Source organism: Rattus rattus, chromosome 1 (genome assembly GCF_011064425.1).
Source record: "Rattus rattus isolate New Zealand chromosome 1, Rrattus_CSIRO_v1, whole genome shotgun sequence".
Lineage (NCBI taxonomy): Eukaryota > Metazoa > Chordata > Mammalia > Rodentia > Muridae > Rattus > Rattus rattus.
In genome coordinates, this window is record NC_046154.1 from 94,749,579 (window position 1) to 94,764,484 (window position 14,906).

The 14,906-nt window shown below is 44.9% G+C and overlaps 1 protein-coding gene across 1 annotated transcript in view; it reads left to right on the forward strand.

The window, feature by feature from the left end:
* Positions 1-277: 277 nt before the first annotated feature.
* Positions 278-14,906, forward strand: part of Ctnnal1 (catenin alpha like 1) — a 55,873-nt gene continuing 41,244 nt past the window's right edge. The window contains exon 1 of the mRNA XM_032899532.1: positions 278-508. Coding sequence (XP_032755423.1) covers positions 371-508 — 138 coding nt within the window. The 5' untranslated portion in view covers positions 278-370. The remainder of the gene's footprint in view (positions 509-14,906) is intronic.

Below are 14,906 nucleotides of genomic sequence, written 5' to 3' on the forward strand. Positions count from 1 at the left end.
CGGGCAATGGCAGTGAGTGGGGCTACCCAGGTATTAGGGCGGAGCTGGTGGGGCGTGCCACCCTAGAGGTGGAGCTGATGAGCCTGGACTGCAGCGCGCCTGACTACGGGTCAGTGGGTGGGGCCTAGAGGAGGGCATGATAGGGAGGGGGGCAAACTAGCTAGAGTGGGGTGGCTTTGAAGGCGGGGCCAGGGCGGGGTGCAGGCCTGGGGGCGGGGTTACCGGGTCCAGGGTCTCATGGAGGCGGATCCGAAGTGGTGGCACAAGGGTAGGGGTGGGGCCTGGGTGCAGCGAGGCGGCGGGCAACCGGGAGGCTGGTTGGCGGGCGGGCAGAGGTGCGGATAGCGTGCTCTACTATCGGTGGCGGGCCATGGCCGCTTCTACAGTCCCCGGTGGTGGCGGTGCGGGAGCTGTCCACTCCTCCAACGCTTCTGGCCTCGCCTTCGACTCGGGACTGGAGATTAGAACGCGCTCGGTAGAGCAAACTCTTCTGCCCCTGGTTTCTCAGGTACCGCGGTCCCTGGTCCCCGTGTGCACTGCCCGCGATGGCGGCGGGCGCTCTTTCCCCGGTCCGGCATGGCGGGGCGGGAGGCGGCGCTGTCCGGCATTCCGCGAGCACGGCGGCGGCACGGCGGGACTCGCGTGGGGGCCCAGAGCCGGGAGGCTACTCCTGGGCTGGCGCTTAGGCGTTAGAGCCCAGCAGGTGCGTTGTTCGGCCTAGGCAGCCGGACCCGCCTGGCCCTGTGGCTCCGAGTGAGGCCCAGCTGCGGGTCAGTAGGACCCCTGCGGAGTCCCCGGGCTCCCAGAGCCCAGCTGGCGGCCGCTGCGCAGTCGGCCGCTGCCGTCGCTGTCCACATCCCAGGCCAGACCCAGGCGCTGGGTGCAGACTAAGGCATTCCAGTTTGTCTCCTACTCCAGCGTATTCTCCAAGGCCTTTGTCCTGTTCCCTTGGTCATGTGTGGGCTCGCCCAACTCCCACCCACTCCGGCCACCTGTCCTGTCTCTCCCTGTCATTTGCCTGCCCACCACCTTTGTCTGCTAGAACTCTGCAGAGTGACAGGAAAGAGTGCTTGTGACTTAATTCTGTTTGGTGCACATCTTTTGCCATGTCTCAGTTGGGCTCAGTGCATTATTGTATTTGTGGATTATAAAAGCAGTCTAGAATCAGCTAAACGATGCGCTTAATTTTTTTAAAAAATGTTTTGTTTCTCTGAGCTGAGGTATACATAACCCGAGGGCTAGAATTCCTCACCTACAGCTATGGTACTGTGCCAAACACCAAGGGAGGAATTTTGTCTTTGGCTGTGCGTTGGCGATGTGTGACTCATACTAAGCTTTGTGTAACACCTTGGTGACTCATGCCAGGATTACCAAGATTTTAGAGGTAGAAAGAATCTTAAATTATCTTACCTGACCCTAAATTAAAAGATGATTTTTTTTAGAACCTCAACTCCTGGCTATCAATGCCTTATATAAACACGCTTACTGAAGGGGAGGCTGTCACTATTCCACAGACCATTGAATACTGCCCGGTCCCAAGAATATTTGAAAATCATAATTATATATGCTCCCTAAATTCTTCTAATGCTAATTAGGTAAATATCCTCATTTTTCTTTCTGCATCCTGTGATTAGTGGAGCAATGGTGACTATACCTGGCACTCTGTGACCTTCACTCTTTCTGAGTAATGGACCTATGGATGAGAAGAGTTCTGCCATTTTCTTTCTAGTGCTTACACCTCCTGCCACCCTGGAGACCTCCCAGAACTCCCCATCATCAGAACAACCACACCCCATAAGTGGCGAGGAATGGAGAGGGGTGGGAGTGTTGGACTTGAAGCTGATTGGGCTTTACCCATCTATTTAGTACTGGAAGTAGGCTGTGTTCTAAGCACGTTGCCAGCGCTAACTCATTTAATTCTTGCCCACCCCTGAAGTGAGGTGTGTGGATGTTCTCAGAAGGCAGATGAAGAAATGGACCGTTAGTCAGATCAGTTGATCTGTTGTTAGGAATTTCAATTCTTAAATGCCAAACTGAGGTTTGAATCCAGGTTTGGCTCCAGTAGCCTGCACTTCAGCTACGTGTTCCTTCTAGAGATGAGAGGAGGTGATGAGGTCAGCGCTGAGTAGTTACAAAGAAAAAGTTTCAGTGCAGAGAGCTGCAATCTGGAAAAACAGTAACATTGTATATAGTATCATTGCTAAAAGATTACCAGTACTATGATGGAGTTGTATTTTTTATTCTAGAACAAGAGAGTAGAGTAGAAGAGGAAAAGTGTAATTTGCTGCTAAAAATTGACTAGCAGGGGGAAAATCCTTCCATGTTTGGTATGAAGCCTGATTCAGCTTCACAGTTGAGGTTCTGCGCCCCACAGCTGTGTCTGTGCTACAGTTCCACAACTGAAATGCTTAATGGCAGACTGTCTTCAACCGAAAAAGTGAAATTCCCCATGGCATCAAGAGATGCATAAAGTATGGTTAGAGTGCTTGGCTGACAAGCCAGGAAAGTACATGAAGATAATTTAGACTGATTCCAGTTCCACTGAGTTTAAGATATTAAAACTGGGGCTGGGGACATAGTTCAGTTGGAGTGCTGGCCTTTTATACATGAAGCCCTTGGTTGAGTCCCAGTAGCACATAAACTAAGGTGGTTTATATAAACTTGGCACTGAGGAAGTGGAGTCAGAATCAGGAGTTTAGGGCCAGCCTGACAGACACACACACACACACACACACACACACACACACACACACACACACACACACACACACATTCTCTCTCTCTCTCTCTCTCTCTCTCTCTCTTCTCCTCCTCCTCCTCCTCCTCCTCCTCCTCCTCCTCCTCCTCCTCCTCCTCCTCTTCCTCCTCTCTCCCTCTGTGTTTGGGAGTGGGGCTGGGGGACAGATCCCTAGAAAACTCACATGCTCAAGAGTTTCTCTTGTAAGGATACAACTCTGTTATTCTTATCCACTAATTTCCACATCTCCCTAAGGATATTTTAAGTACTTTAAGCAAGAATTTGTTATAGGTGCTGCTCTTTACAGGGCATATATTTTAGTTGGTAGGTAGAGGTGGAGTGTAGGTATAGAATAGCAAGCACAAGTATCAAATGAGCTAATCAATAATAAATGCTCCTAGAGCTCAGATGCTGAATCAGGGAGGACACTGTGAAGGAGACAAGGTTGGAGGTAAACAAGTAAGATTAGCATCCCACCTTGTGAGGTGGATAGCGGTTATTTTTGTGTTAATTCACTGCTGATTCTCCCACTGAAAGACTTGACTTTTACGTCTTATTCTAGAAAAACCAGGTCTTGTCAGTAATCAGAAAATCTGTACAGTTTTCTGTCTTCACAGATTAGAAACGAAATACTTTCACAGCAATAGATACAGAAAGAACCTTCATTTTTGTTCACCTTCTCGTTATAACAAATAATTGAAAACTACTAGTAGGAAATGCTCTCCTTGCTGGGGATGCAGAGCAGTGATAAGAGTGCTTGTCTAACGTGCAGGAGGTCCTGGGTTCAGTCCTCAGCATTGGGGGTGGGGGCTGGTGATGCTGAAGGGTCTGGGAAATGGCTGAATGGAAAGGTGCTTGCTGTGCAAGCATGAGGACCTGAATTTGGATCCCAAACAACTGGGTAAAAGCTGGCATGGGGTAAAATTTAGATGGAGTCTGAGAGCTGGTTCTTGAGAGATTCTCCTAAAAATCAAAGTGGAGCTGGGCAGTGATGGTGCACGCCTTTCATCCCAGCACTTGGGAGGCAGAGACAGGTGGATGTCTGTGAGTTCAAAGCCAGCCTAGTCTATAGAATGAATTCCAAGACAGCCAGGGCTACACAGAGAAACCGTGTATCAAACAACAACAACAAAGCCAAAAAGCCAAAACAAAACAAAAAGACCCAAACCAAACCAACTAAACAAACAAATAAAAAAAAAACAAAATTGAGAACAGTTGTGGAAGACATCTGATATTGACATCTGGCCTCTCCATATACATACAAAGACACCAATACTTGCATAAATACTACATGTATTATACATTATTATTATATACATAACACACACACATACACACACACACATTCTAAAAACATTGCTGGAACAACCTATGTTAGCTGATAAGGGTACATAACACACACAAACACAGAAATGTTTTTGGAAAAGCCTTTGTTAGCTGATAAGGGTATCTACAGGAAACATTATAGCAACAGTAAACTTTAAAGATACATTTATATTTAAAAGGCAGAGACAAGAAGTGGTACCTGCTATCACAGACCTATTCAAACTATGCTGGAAATCCCAGGCCTTCTATAAGACAAGAAGCAACAAAAGGTGCAGAGATACTAAAAGAAAAATCAGGAGCCCCGTTGTGTTAAAATTATCAATATAAAAATAACACATTCATAGAATATGCATTTGATGAACAGTCAGTTGCGTTTGTCTACATTAATAAACAAAAAAGTCACTAAAATACTAATTATAGTAAGATAGTAAAATATGAGGTTACTAGAAAGATGTGTATGTATATATAGCAAAGAAAGATATCAGACTATGGAGAAAATTTTACTGAAAGCCATAGTAGATTTGGGTGACTGAGAGAAAAGTACTGTGTTCATGCCTAGACCAATAGAAAATTCAAGATACAGCTTTTCCTATTGATTGCAAATTTAATGCAATTCCAACAACAATTTCAACAGAATTTGGGCTGCTATTTGGCTGAAACGATTTTAAAAATTTATATGAAAGACCAAAGAACCAAGAACATCCAGAAGTAAAGCAAGATGTGTGAACTTCCTCTACCTAAGTCCAGATGTGGTTGTGTGTGCTTTTAGAACCAGAATTTGGGAGTCGGGGGCAGGCAGATCACTGAGACTTGGAGGCCAGCCTGCTCTATATAGCAAGTTCCATGCCACAGAGGCTACATAGTGAGAACCTGACTCAGAAAAGGAAAACTGAAGTCAGAGGATGGGATGATGGCACAGGGCTATAATCCCAGCACACATGAGATGAGGCAGGAGAATTATTAAGTAACAGGCCATCCTGAGTGACATAATGGGACCCTGTCTAAGAAAAAGGTTGATACTATGAATATCCCAGCAATCCAACCCCTGTCTATACTTGCAGAGAAACCCCTGCATATATTTGAGACATAGAGTCCGAGTATCAATAACATTTTTACTTGAGAAGGTCCCAAATGAAAACCTACTGAAAGGTTTTAACAGGATTTTTAAATAAAGTGTGGAGTGTTTGGCCTCTGAGAGTCTATGTATGAATAAAATGAGTGGTGAGCCATAGCTGTGAGTCCTTCCTGTTGCTCGCCTTTGCAACTTTGTGGGCTCCTCTTTTTCTTACCCTTTATTTCCAGGATTTTACTCCCTATCAATAGATAGGAGAGAAAGAAGGATGATGTGAGGGGAGAAGGGAGGGACGGAGGGAGGGAGAGAGAGAGAGAGAGAGAGAGAGAGAGAGAGAGAGAGAGAGAGAGAGAGAGGAGAGAGACTCTGAGACTCTCAGGGCTCTAGCATTTATACACCCTCTGAAAAGTTCCCAGAATTCCAACTTCATAAAATCGCAGAAACTATCTGCAGCTGGCAAAACTATGCTCCTGGTAGAGCAAGAGACAAATCATAGTCAGCTGCTTTGGACAGTCCGAAGCAGCCCTGTATCCCCATACCTGGGATTAATATAAAAACATATTCCTATAATATTTCTGGGAGGTTTTTTTCTTTTTTTGGTTTTTTGTTTTTAATGAGTACACTGTAGCTGTCTTCATGAACACCAGAAGAGGACTTTGGATCCCATTACAGATGGTTGTGAGCCACCGCGTGGTTGTTGGGAATTGAACTGAGGTCCTCGGGAAGAGCAGTCAGTGCTCTTAACCACTGAGCCATCTCTCCAGCCTATTTCTATGTTTTTTTTTTTTTTTTTAAAGAAACCAAAAGTCCAGAATTCTCACTACGCTGTCCCTCTTTTTTTTTTTTTTTTCGGGGCTGGGGATTGAACCCAGGACCTTGCGCTTCCTAGGCAAGCGCTCTACCACTGAGCTAAATCCCCAACCCTGCTGTCCCTCTTTTTGCCTGTTGTGGAACAAACCCAAGGTCTATGGGTGCTAGGCAAGCCCTGTATATACCACTGAGCTATATCCCCAACTCTTAGTGTTTTAAAAACAGGCATCTTCATAGCCTAGGCTGGACTCAAACCATGCTCCTGCCTCCACCTCCCAGTGCTAGGAGTATAGGAGGGTACCTACACAGTGGGGCCTGAAGTTGCTTGTTTTTAAATCTAAGCTTGTTTAAAAAGCTGCAGGCTAAGAACCGGACCCCACGTTTTAAATACTCCTCTTTTCCTGACACCAAGCCGTTCCTATTTACAGTGCTTTTATCCTAGGGAGGGAGGAGGATGCCTCCACCCTGGTATGGAATGTCATCTGCCCTTGGGCTTTTCCTGTGCCTGCTTTCCTCTAGTCATCCCTGTAGGACCCTTTTCCTGTCTAAGGTAATATCACTCTATTCTTTCCATCCCTCTCTTTGCCTTGGGAGCATTTCCGACTCTCCATCTCAGCAGGGTTTGTGGGAGAAGGTAGTGAAAGAGTGGTTTTCTCTTCTTGCTGATTGGAGCAATGGATCTAGGTGTGCCTTTGACAGCAAAAATGAAGGTTGGAATGTTCAAATGAGGCTCTAACCGAGTGAACCTGCCTGCCTCTGCTGCCTCAAAAGAATGTGACCTTGGATGGTGTGTTTCAGGTACATGCTGTTCCATACGGCAAATTAGCCAACTTCACATTCTTAATTCTGAGAATTTACTGATGAGTTAGATCCAGGCAGGAACGTCTCTATCTTAGACTGGCTTTTAGATTATCCTTTAGGTCCTCCAGCGTTGGACCCTGTACTTTCTTTCCTCCCAGTTTCCTGTTCTATTTGCTTTCTTGCCTCTTCACAAAGTAAGTAGTTCAAGAACGCCCCCGAAAATGAAGTGTCAATGTTAGTTTTAGAAATTCAGAATGTCCCCAAACACGAGAAAACAGAAAACAAGGGTATGACTGACACTATTCTAAACACAGTGATTAACACTCGTTTATTTCACACGGTAGCCTGAGCTTATTATTGCCTCCTTCCTGCAGATGGGAGCTGTTACAGGGAGGCTGATAACTACTTACATCTTCCCAGGGCTACAACCCAGGCAGAGGTGGGAGTCACGGCCCTAACTGCTGGGATGTTCCTGTTTGCCTTCATGACAACCTTATGCAGATGATCTCACAAAAGCCCTTGTCCTTTGCTGTCCCAGCCTAGTTTCCCCACCCCCGCCTGCCCCGCCCCCCCAGTACCTTCTTTGCCCTCTGGTTCTTTCAGGCATTTCCTAGGACGTGCTGTAGATATGTCTGTTGGGACAACTGTAAGTGGTCACTCTGAATATTGTTCCTAGTTTTCAAGGATAATAGCTAACTTTTTTATTTGGCATATTAGAGCTTTGGAAGTTCTCTTGCCCCCATCTCGATCCTTAGTGTAATCCAAGGAGATAGAGAGGTGTTGTGATTAAGGGGAGGGCAGCTTTTGGCTCTGTGACCCTGGGCATATTCTTAACCTCTTCCAACTTTAGGCATTTGATCTGAATATAATGAAGATAGGTGGATACCCAATGGAAGTTAGGGATGTAAGCATTAAATGAATTTATATATGCAAAAGATACAAACTAGTACTTTTATACATAATAAATCTTAGTCTTATCTTTTATATAGGGAAATTAAAACAAAATCTCAATTTCATAGAAGTATGTTAAGGGGGCTGGAGAGATGGCTCAGTGGTTAAGAGCACTGACTGCTCTTCCAGACATCCTGAGTTCAAATCCCAGCAACCACATGGTGGCTCACAACCATCTGTAATGAGATCTGATGCCCTCTTCTGTGTGTGTGAAGATGGCTACAGTGTACCTATAATATATAAATAAATCTTTAAAAAAAAGTAGGTTAAGTATGTATAAAACAGGGTTGGAATAATTAAACTAAAATGTTCATAGGATGACAGGACACTTTGAGTTAGTTATTCTTTGAAGTTTTAGGAATAAACAACATGTGTGCTTTCTTCATTTTTACCATTTTTAATTATGTGTAGGTGTGTGTGTCTTCTTGCGGGTATGCACATGTAAGTGGAAGGGCCAGGAGGCTGGAGGTGTTGGCATCCTTTGCCGCTGGAGTTACAGATTGTCATGAACTGCTGGATGTAGGTTCTGGGAACCAAACTCAGGTCCCCAGGAAGAGCAGCAAGTGCCCTCAGCCACCCAGCCCTGAGGCTGTTTTTCTAAACATTTGAAAATGTTGGGACATAAGTAGATCTTTGAATAAGGAATTTTATGAATTGAATTAACTCCTCTAAATATCGATTTGCAATGACTGCATTAGGAATGAGCATTTTCCAGAATGCTTCCAGTAAGAGGAAGACAGCCACACCTAATCGTGCCCAGGGGAGGATGCTTAGAGTGAAAGCAAAATGCTTGCTTGGGAACTGAACAATAGTTAGTGCTTTAGGCTAATCATAGGATCTGTTTTTGATAATTGGAAAATGTGTTATGCGAATACAGAATGTAATGAGCACAGTGTCTTAGTCTGGGTCGCTGTAATAGCAACACTGAGCTGGAGCCCAGCATGTGGGATGTCTTGTTCAAACCCCATCCCACGGATGAGCAGTAGGCTCCTTAAACAACAAGCATTTATTCTGGCACAGTCTGGTAGCCGGGTGGTCTAACATCAAAGTGCCCGGTGTTAAGTGTTTGGTGATATCACCTGCTTCCTCAGTCAACCTGATGTCTTCTTGTCCTGATACGTTGATATAAGGGGCAGGGCCCCTTGCTTTCTCTTCTGAGGGTATTAAATCCTATTCATGGGAGCTCTGAGTTCATGGCCGATCACTTTCTAATAATTGTGTGTTAGGATGCCCCCACATGAATGGAGTGGTCAAGGCCATTCCCATTCTTTTCAGTCTGTAATCTCTTACGTGATAGTTTGAAATGGTGGTCAGGGTCTCTGTCTACATCTGGTACTGTGAGTTCCCTAGTGTCTGCCAGGTCTGAGGGACTACAGTGGCAAGGGCGGATCCATGTCTGTGCCTGCTCTTCCCAGTCCTGTCTCAGGTGTCCACCACCACACTGGTGTCCTTCATGCCTGTCATCCTGCTTTGGACATCATAGCACAACTGTCCTCACAGTTCACCCTGGTGATCGTGCCTTTGTGACTGTGACTACCTAATGGGCTCCCAGGTACCATTTGTGCTGAAGAAAAGGTTCAGTCCCTTGGAATCAAGAAAGGAGCAAGAATGCCTGAGCGGGGGTAGGGGTGGAGGGTGGGGGACTTCGCTTACTCAGATTTTAAATGTATTAAAGCTTTATTATAAAGAACTTGCAGCCAGGTGCCATGACATATACCTTTGATTCTAACATTTGGGAGACTGAGGCAGGCTGATTTCTGAGGCCAGTCAGTGCTACGTAGAATGAAAGATGAAAACCAAACCAAACTAAAAGAATCTGCAAAACAGACAATTCGCAAAGCAAAAGTAACTCTCCTTAACTTTATGCATCTCAGTGAATTTGTGTACAGTTAGAGTAGTCATTCTGAAGCCGTGGAGAGTCACGCTTGGTTTTACACATTCACTATCAATTATATTTGATGTACTTGTCTACCACCAAAAATAAATAAACAAAAAAAACAAATAATCCAAAAAATTAGCCTCCTCAGTGACTGAGAATTTACTTCAAAACACACATATGACATATGTTTACTTCTACATAACATAATGCCTCAAAACTTAGTGGATTAAAATAAGTCAGATCCTTAGAACCTCGAGTTTGAGAGCCGGGAATTACTTGGCTGGCTCCAGATGTCTTCTCTGTGCTGTCTGGAAACCTGAGAATCTGTAGCTTTGGCAACTAGCCTTAGTTCTTCATCCTGGGAGACTTCCCGTGGTTCCAGAGTGAAGGGGTTAGAGATCAAGACATGGAAACCCAGGGAGACCATGACTTTCCCTCTAGAGTAACAACACAGTTACTTCTGCTTTATTCTGTGTGCTGAGACAGAAGATATCCCCCTGCTTCCATCTGCGGAGTGCTGGGATTTCAGGCCTGTTTGTCATAGCCCTGGTGTGTGGTGCTGGGAATCGAACCCAGGGCCTAGAGCATGCTAGCTAGGCCAGCCTCTACCTCCCTGCTTATTCTGCTAGAAGTAACTAAGGAGAAGGGGTGGAGGCTTTGCCTCTGGTAGGAAGCAATAGCAAAGAACTTGCGCTCTCTAACAACCTCTGTGGAAAATTGTTTCCTTTCTTCCATTGTAGACAACCTCTCCTGAAGCATCAGCTTGGATCATAAGGTTGACCTGGAAATCTGGCTTTTTATAGATAGCCATTTCCCAAATGTAACTCTTTCTAGCTGTAGGAAAAATAGGGCATGCAGGATGTTTTGTAGGCCTATACTAAAAAACAAGGAAAGAAAAAAAAATTACTGGTTAATAGCTTCCTAAAATGCACCTGGATCCAGGTTGGCAGTTCCTTAATTAAAACTCAAGTCCGAGAATTGTCTTCATGTCTTGGCATTGGCTTCTCAGTTGCTCGCCCTTTCTTATGAATGGCAGCCCTTGTTTGTTTGCTAGTTTCTCAGTCTGTGGAAACTTGGCGGTAAGAACTCCTTCAGCTCATATTGGTGCTTTAAAAAAAAAAAAAAAAAGTCTGGGCTGATGATGTTTCTGCCAGTGTGATTAATTTTGTTTGTTGTCCTTTGAGTCATGCTATACTCCATGAGTTAGACAAAGCCAACTCCACGAGCTGTGCAGAGGTCACCTCCTCTCTGCCCTCTGACTCCTTGGCCAGCTGGAAGACAAGTGTCCAAGCTCCGAATGCCAATGGCAAGACTTTACAGTCGGTCCCTTAGCGTCCGTCTTTAGATTTGGCTTTCTTGACAGTGCCTTAGATTTGACTTTTGCCTGCAAGCCATTTATGATTTTATCATGGTGAGCCATCTGGCTAAGAATTTTCAAAAGCAGCAAGTTGTGGCTTGACTTTATTTAACAGTGTTTGATTTAACTTCTCTCTGTTCACTTCTATTTTATTGCAATCAATAGCTGCTTCGAACCCCTTCAAACCACCTTAGCTAGACCACCTAACTCTTGAAGGATATTTTCTACTTTCCTTGTTATTAAGGGTGATCTTCTGCCACTACAGAATACGGATTCTTTCCCTCTAGTTTCTAGTGAATTTTTTTCACCTAAAAAACAAACGAACAAAAAAACAATCCCCCAAACCTGTGTGTGGGGGTGGAGAAAGGAGAAAGGTATGTGAGAGGTTGTGTGTTGTGTGTTACAGTGTGTGTGTGTGTGTGTGTGTGTGTGTGTAGGTCAAAGGATAAGCTTGGATATCTTTTTTTTATCTTTTTTTACCTTTTATCTTCTCTGAGACCGAGTCTCTTTTTGTTTGTCGTTGGGTAGGCTAGGCTAGCCGACCCATGATCTTTGAGAGATTCCTGTCTCTACCTCCCATCTCCCATAGCAGTTTTAGGAATTTGGATGTCCTTTTGGCTGCATTTGCTTGGGTTCTGGGATTTAAACTCAGGCCTCACACACTTTACCTACTGAGCCGGCTCCTCAATCCCTTTCCCACTTTCCCTTTTTTTAAATAAGCTTTTGCGTACACTTTTGTTGTGGTCTGAATATTGCTTTCCCCTCACACTTCTTAAATTGGAACTTAATCCCCATGGTAATGTTAGGCCTTTGGGGGGGTTAAGTCGTGAATGAGACTAATGCTTTGGGTGGAGCCTGAGGGACTTGTTTGCTTCATTTACCAAGTGGAGATCCAGAAAGCACTACCCATGAGGACCTGGACCTCACCACACACCAGGTCTTATGGAGGCCTGAACTGGGCTTTGTAGAACTGCAAGCGGTGGGTTCCTATAGGACCAGCTGAAGGTATTTGTTTTGGCATTCTAAACTGACTAAGAGAGTTTCCCTAAAGTTTCCTGCTTCTGTACAGTGCCCTCAACATTCTTGGGGCTTTTTACACCCCCCAAAGTCCACTCAAACACAGTCTCAAGTTTTCGGTTTTGTTATAGCATCTCTCCAGATGCAGATACCAGAATCTGTGTCACTTGTTTATCAGTGAAAGACAACGCCTTCATTAGTTTCTATCGCTGTGCTTAAACACCCTGATTAAAGCAAATCTGGGGAGAAAGGGTTCGTTTTAGCTTATAGTTCTAGAAAGAATATAGCCCATCATGGTGAGAGGAATAAAGAGAAAACAGAAAGAGGGGCCAGGGCATATGATCTCAATGCCAGCGTTGTGTGGTGCTGTACCTAAGTGGGTCTCTGTAAGTTATAGGCCAGCCCAGGCTTCATAGTGAGAACCTGTCTCAGACAAGCAACCTCAGTGGGTATTCCCAGTGACACATTCTTCTTCAACAGAGTTCCTTTTCCTGTACCAGTGGTTCCTAACCCTCTTAATGCTGTGACCCTTTAATACAGTTCCTTGTGTTGTGGTGACCCTCAATCTTACTTTTGTTGCTACTTCATAACTAATTTTGCTACTGTTATGAATTGTATAAACATCCGATATGAAGGATATCTGATATGTGACCCTTATGAAAGGGTCGGTTGACTCCCCGAAGAGGTTGTGACTCACAAGTTGAAAGCCACTGTCCTAAAGTATCTATAATCTTCCCAAACAATGCTACCAGATAGGGAATTAGTGTTTAAGCTCATGAGTCTGGGGTGGGGTGGGGGCGGACATCTCATAGTCATACCTAGCAAATTAACCCAAGTTTAGTGCCTAAAACAACAAACATTTGTCTTACAGTTTCTGTGAGTTAAGAATTCTGTAGTAGTTTAGTTTACACATGGTTCTAGACCAAAGTCCATCACAGAACTGCAATAGAGGTGTTTGGCTGGGTCTGTGGAAATTTAAAGTCTTGAACAGGCCCAAGTTCACTCATCTGTCTGTTGAAAACCTCAGTTCTGCTGCATCTGTTGCCTGTGGCATCAGTGTCTCTCTCCCTGTGTTTGATCCCAGAGGGAGGAGGGGAGCAGAAAAACACACCCACACACACACACACACACACACACACACACACACACACACACACACACACACACACACACACAACACACACACAAACACACACCACACACACACCATCCCACCACACACCACACACACCATAGACACACACAAAAACACACACACCACACACACACACCACACACACACCACACACACACACACACACACCACACACACACACACACACACACACACACACACACCATACACACATCATACACACACACACACCATACACACACACACCACACACACACCACACACACCACACACACACACACCATATACACACACACACACCACACATACACCACACCACACACACACACCACACACACACACACACCACACACACATCACACACACAAACACCCACACACCACACACACCACAAACACACCACACACACCACACACACAGACATATACACACACGCATACACACACACCACACACACACATACACACACACACACACACACACACACACACACACACACACACAGAGGTGCATGTGTGTGCTGACAGACAGACACAGACAGAGGGACAGACAGAAAGAGATACCATCACAGTATCCTGAAACTAACCAGAAATGTAAGGTCCATTGTTATTTTCTCAGGAGAAGTGAGTTTATACTTGGGAGAGAAACAAAGTTACTCCCTCCTTGATGGAGTGGTCTGAAGGAGTTTTTTAATATGTTTCAAAATCACAGAGATTATACCACATTCCTGCCTAAAAACCTTCCTGTGGCTCCCAGTAATGCACAGAACACAATTTTGTTGAAGCATAATCTCATTCTGTAGCTCAAAACGGCCTGCAGCTTACAGTCCCTGGAATTGCAGATATGCACCACCACGCCCGGCTCAAAACGTGCATTCTTTGCTCTGCTTCCCAGTCATCCAGGGCCAGCTCCTGCTGTCCGTCAGGGGCTCCTGGCCATCCATCACAGGCACTGGCTTGTGCCTGTCACTTTGCTCACTGCTTTTGTCACTCTGGCCTCACTTCAGTCCTTAACAGGCCAGGCTCATGCCCAAAGCCTCTCACCGCTCAGTTTCTGTTCTCTGAAATACATTGCTAGTCTGCTACTATCAATTCCACTTTCTCAGAGGAGAAAGAGCAGCCAATCTCAGGTGGCTTCCGGGTACAATACATTGTTATATTTTTCACAGAACACCCATTAAAATTATTTCTCTAATACTGTGGTTCTTCATCTGAGTGTAGCACAGACCTTCTCATCATTCATTGATGTTTCCCCATTTTTTAGAGTTTTATTTCATCTATGAAATATATTTTGTGATTGAATTGTCATTCCGTTATACTGCAAACATTGGAGGTAGTATTGTATGTCTCATTCATGCGTGTATCCTGTTTTAGTTACTGTTGTATTGTTGTGAAGAGACGCCATGATCAAGGCAACTGTTAAAACAGTAAGCATTGGGGTCTCGTACAGTTTCAGAGTGTGGCAGGCAAGCTTGCCACTGAAGCAGTAGCTGGGAGCTTGTGGATCAGTACTTCTTGACCTACAGGCATCAAGCAGAGAGAGAGACTGGGCCTTCCAAGGACTTTTAAAACCTCAAAGCTCACCCCCAGAGACCTGGCTCCTCCTCCAATAAGGCCTCACCTAGACCTTCCAAACAGTTCACCAACTGAGCTAAGCGTGCAAATACATGAGCCTATGGGGGACACGCTTACTCAAGCCACCACACATCCTGAGGTCTTGGCAGCTAACAGATATTAAACACTTGTATTGAAATAATGTGTTGAAACGATACAGTAGATGAAAATAGTGGCAGGGCTTGGGAGAGATAGCTCAGTGAGTAAA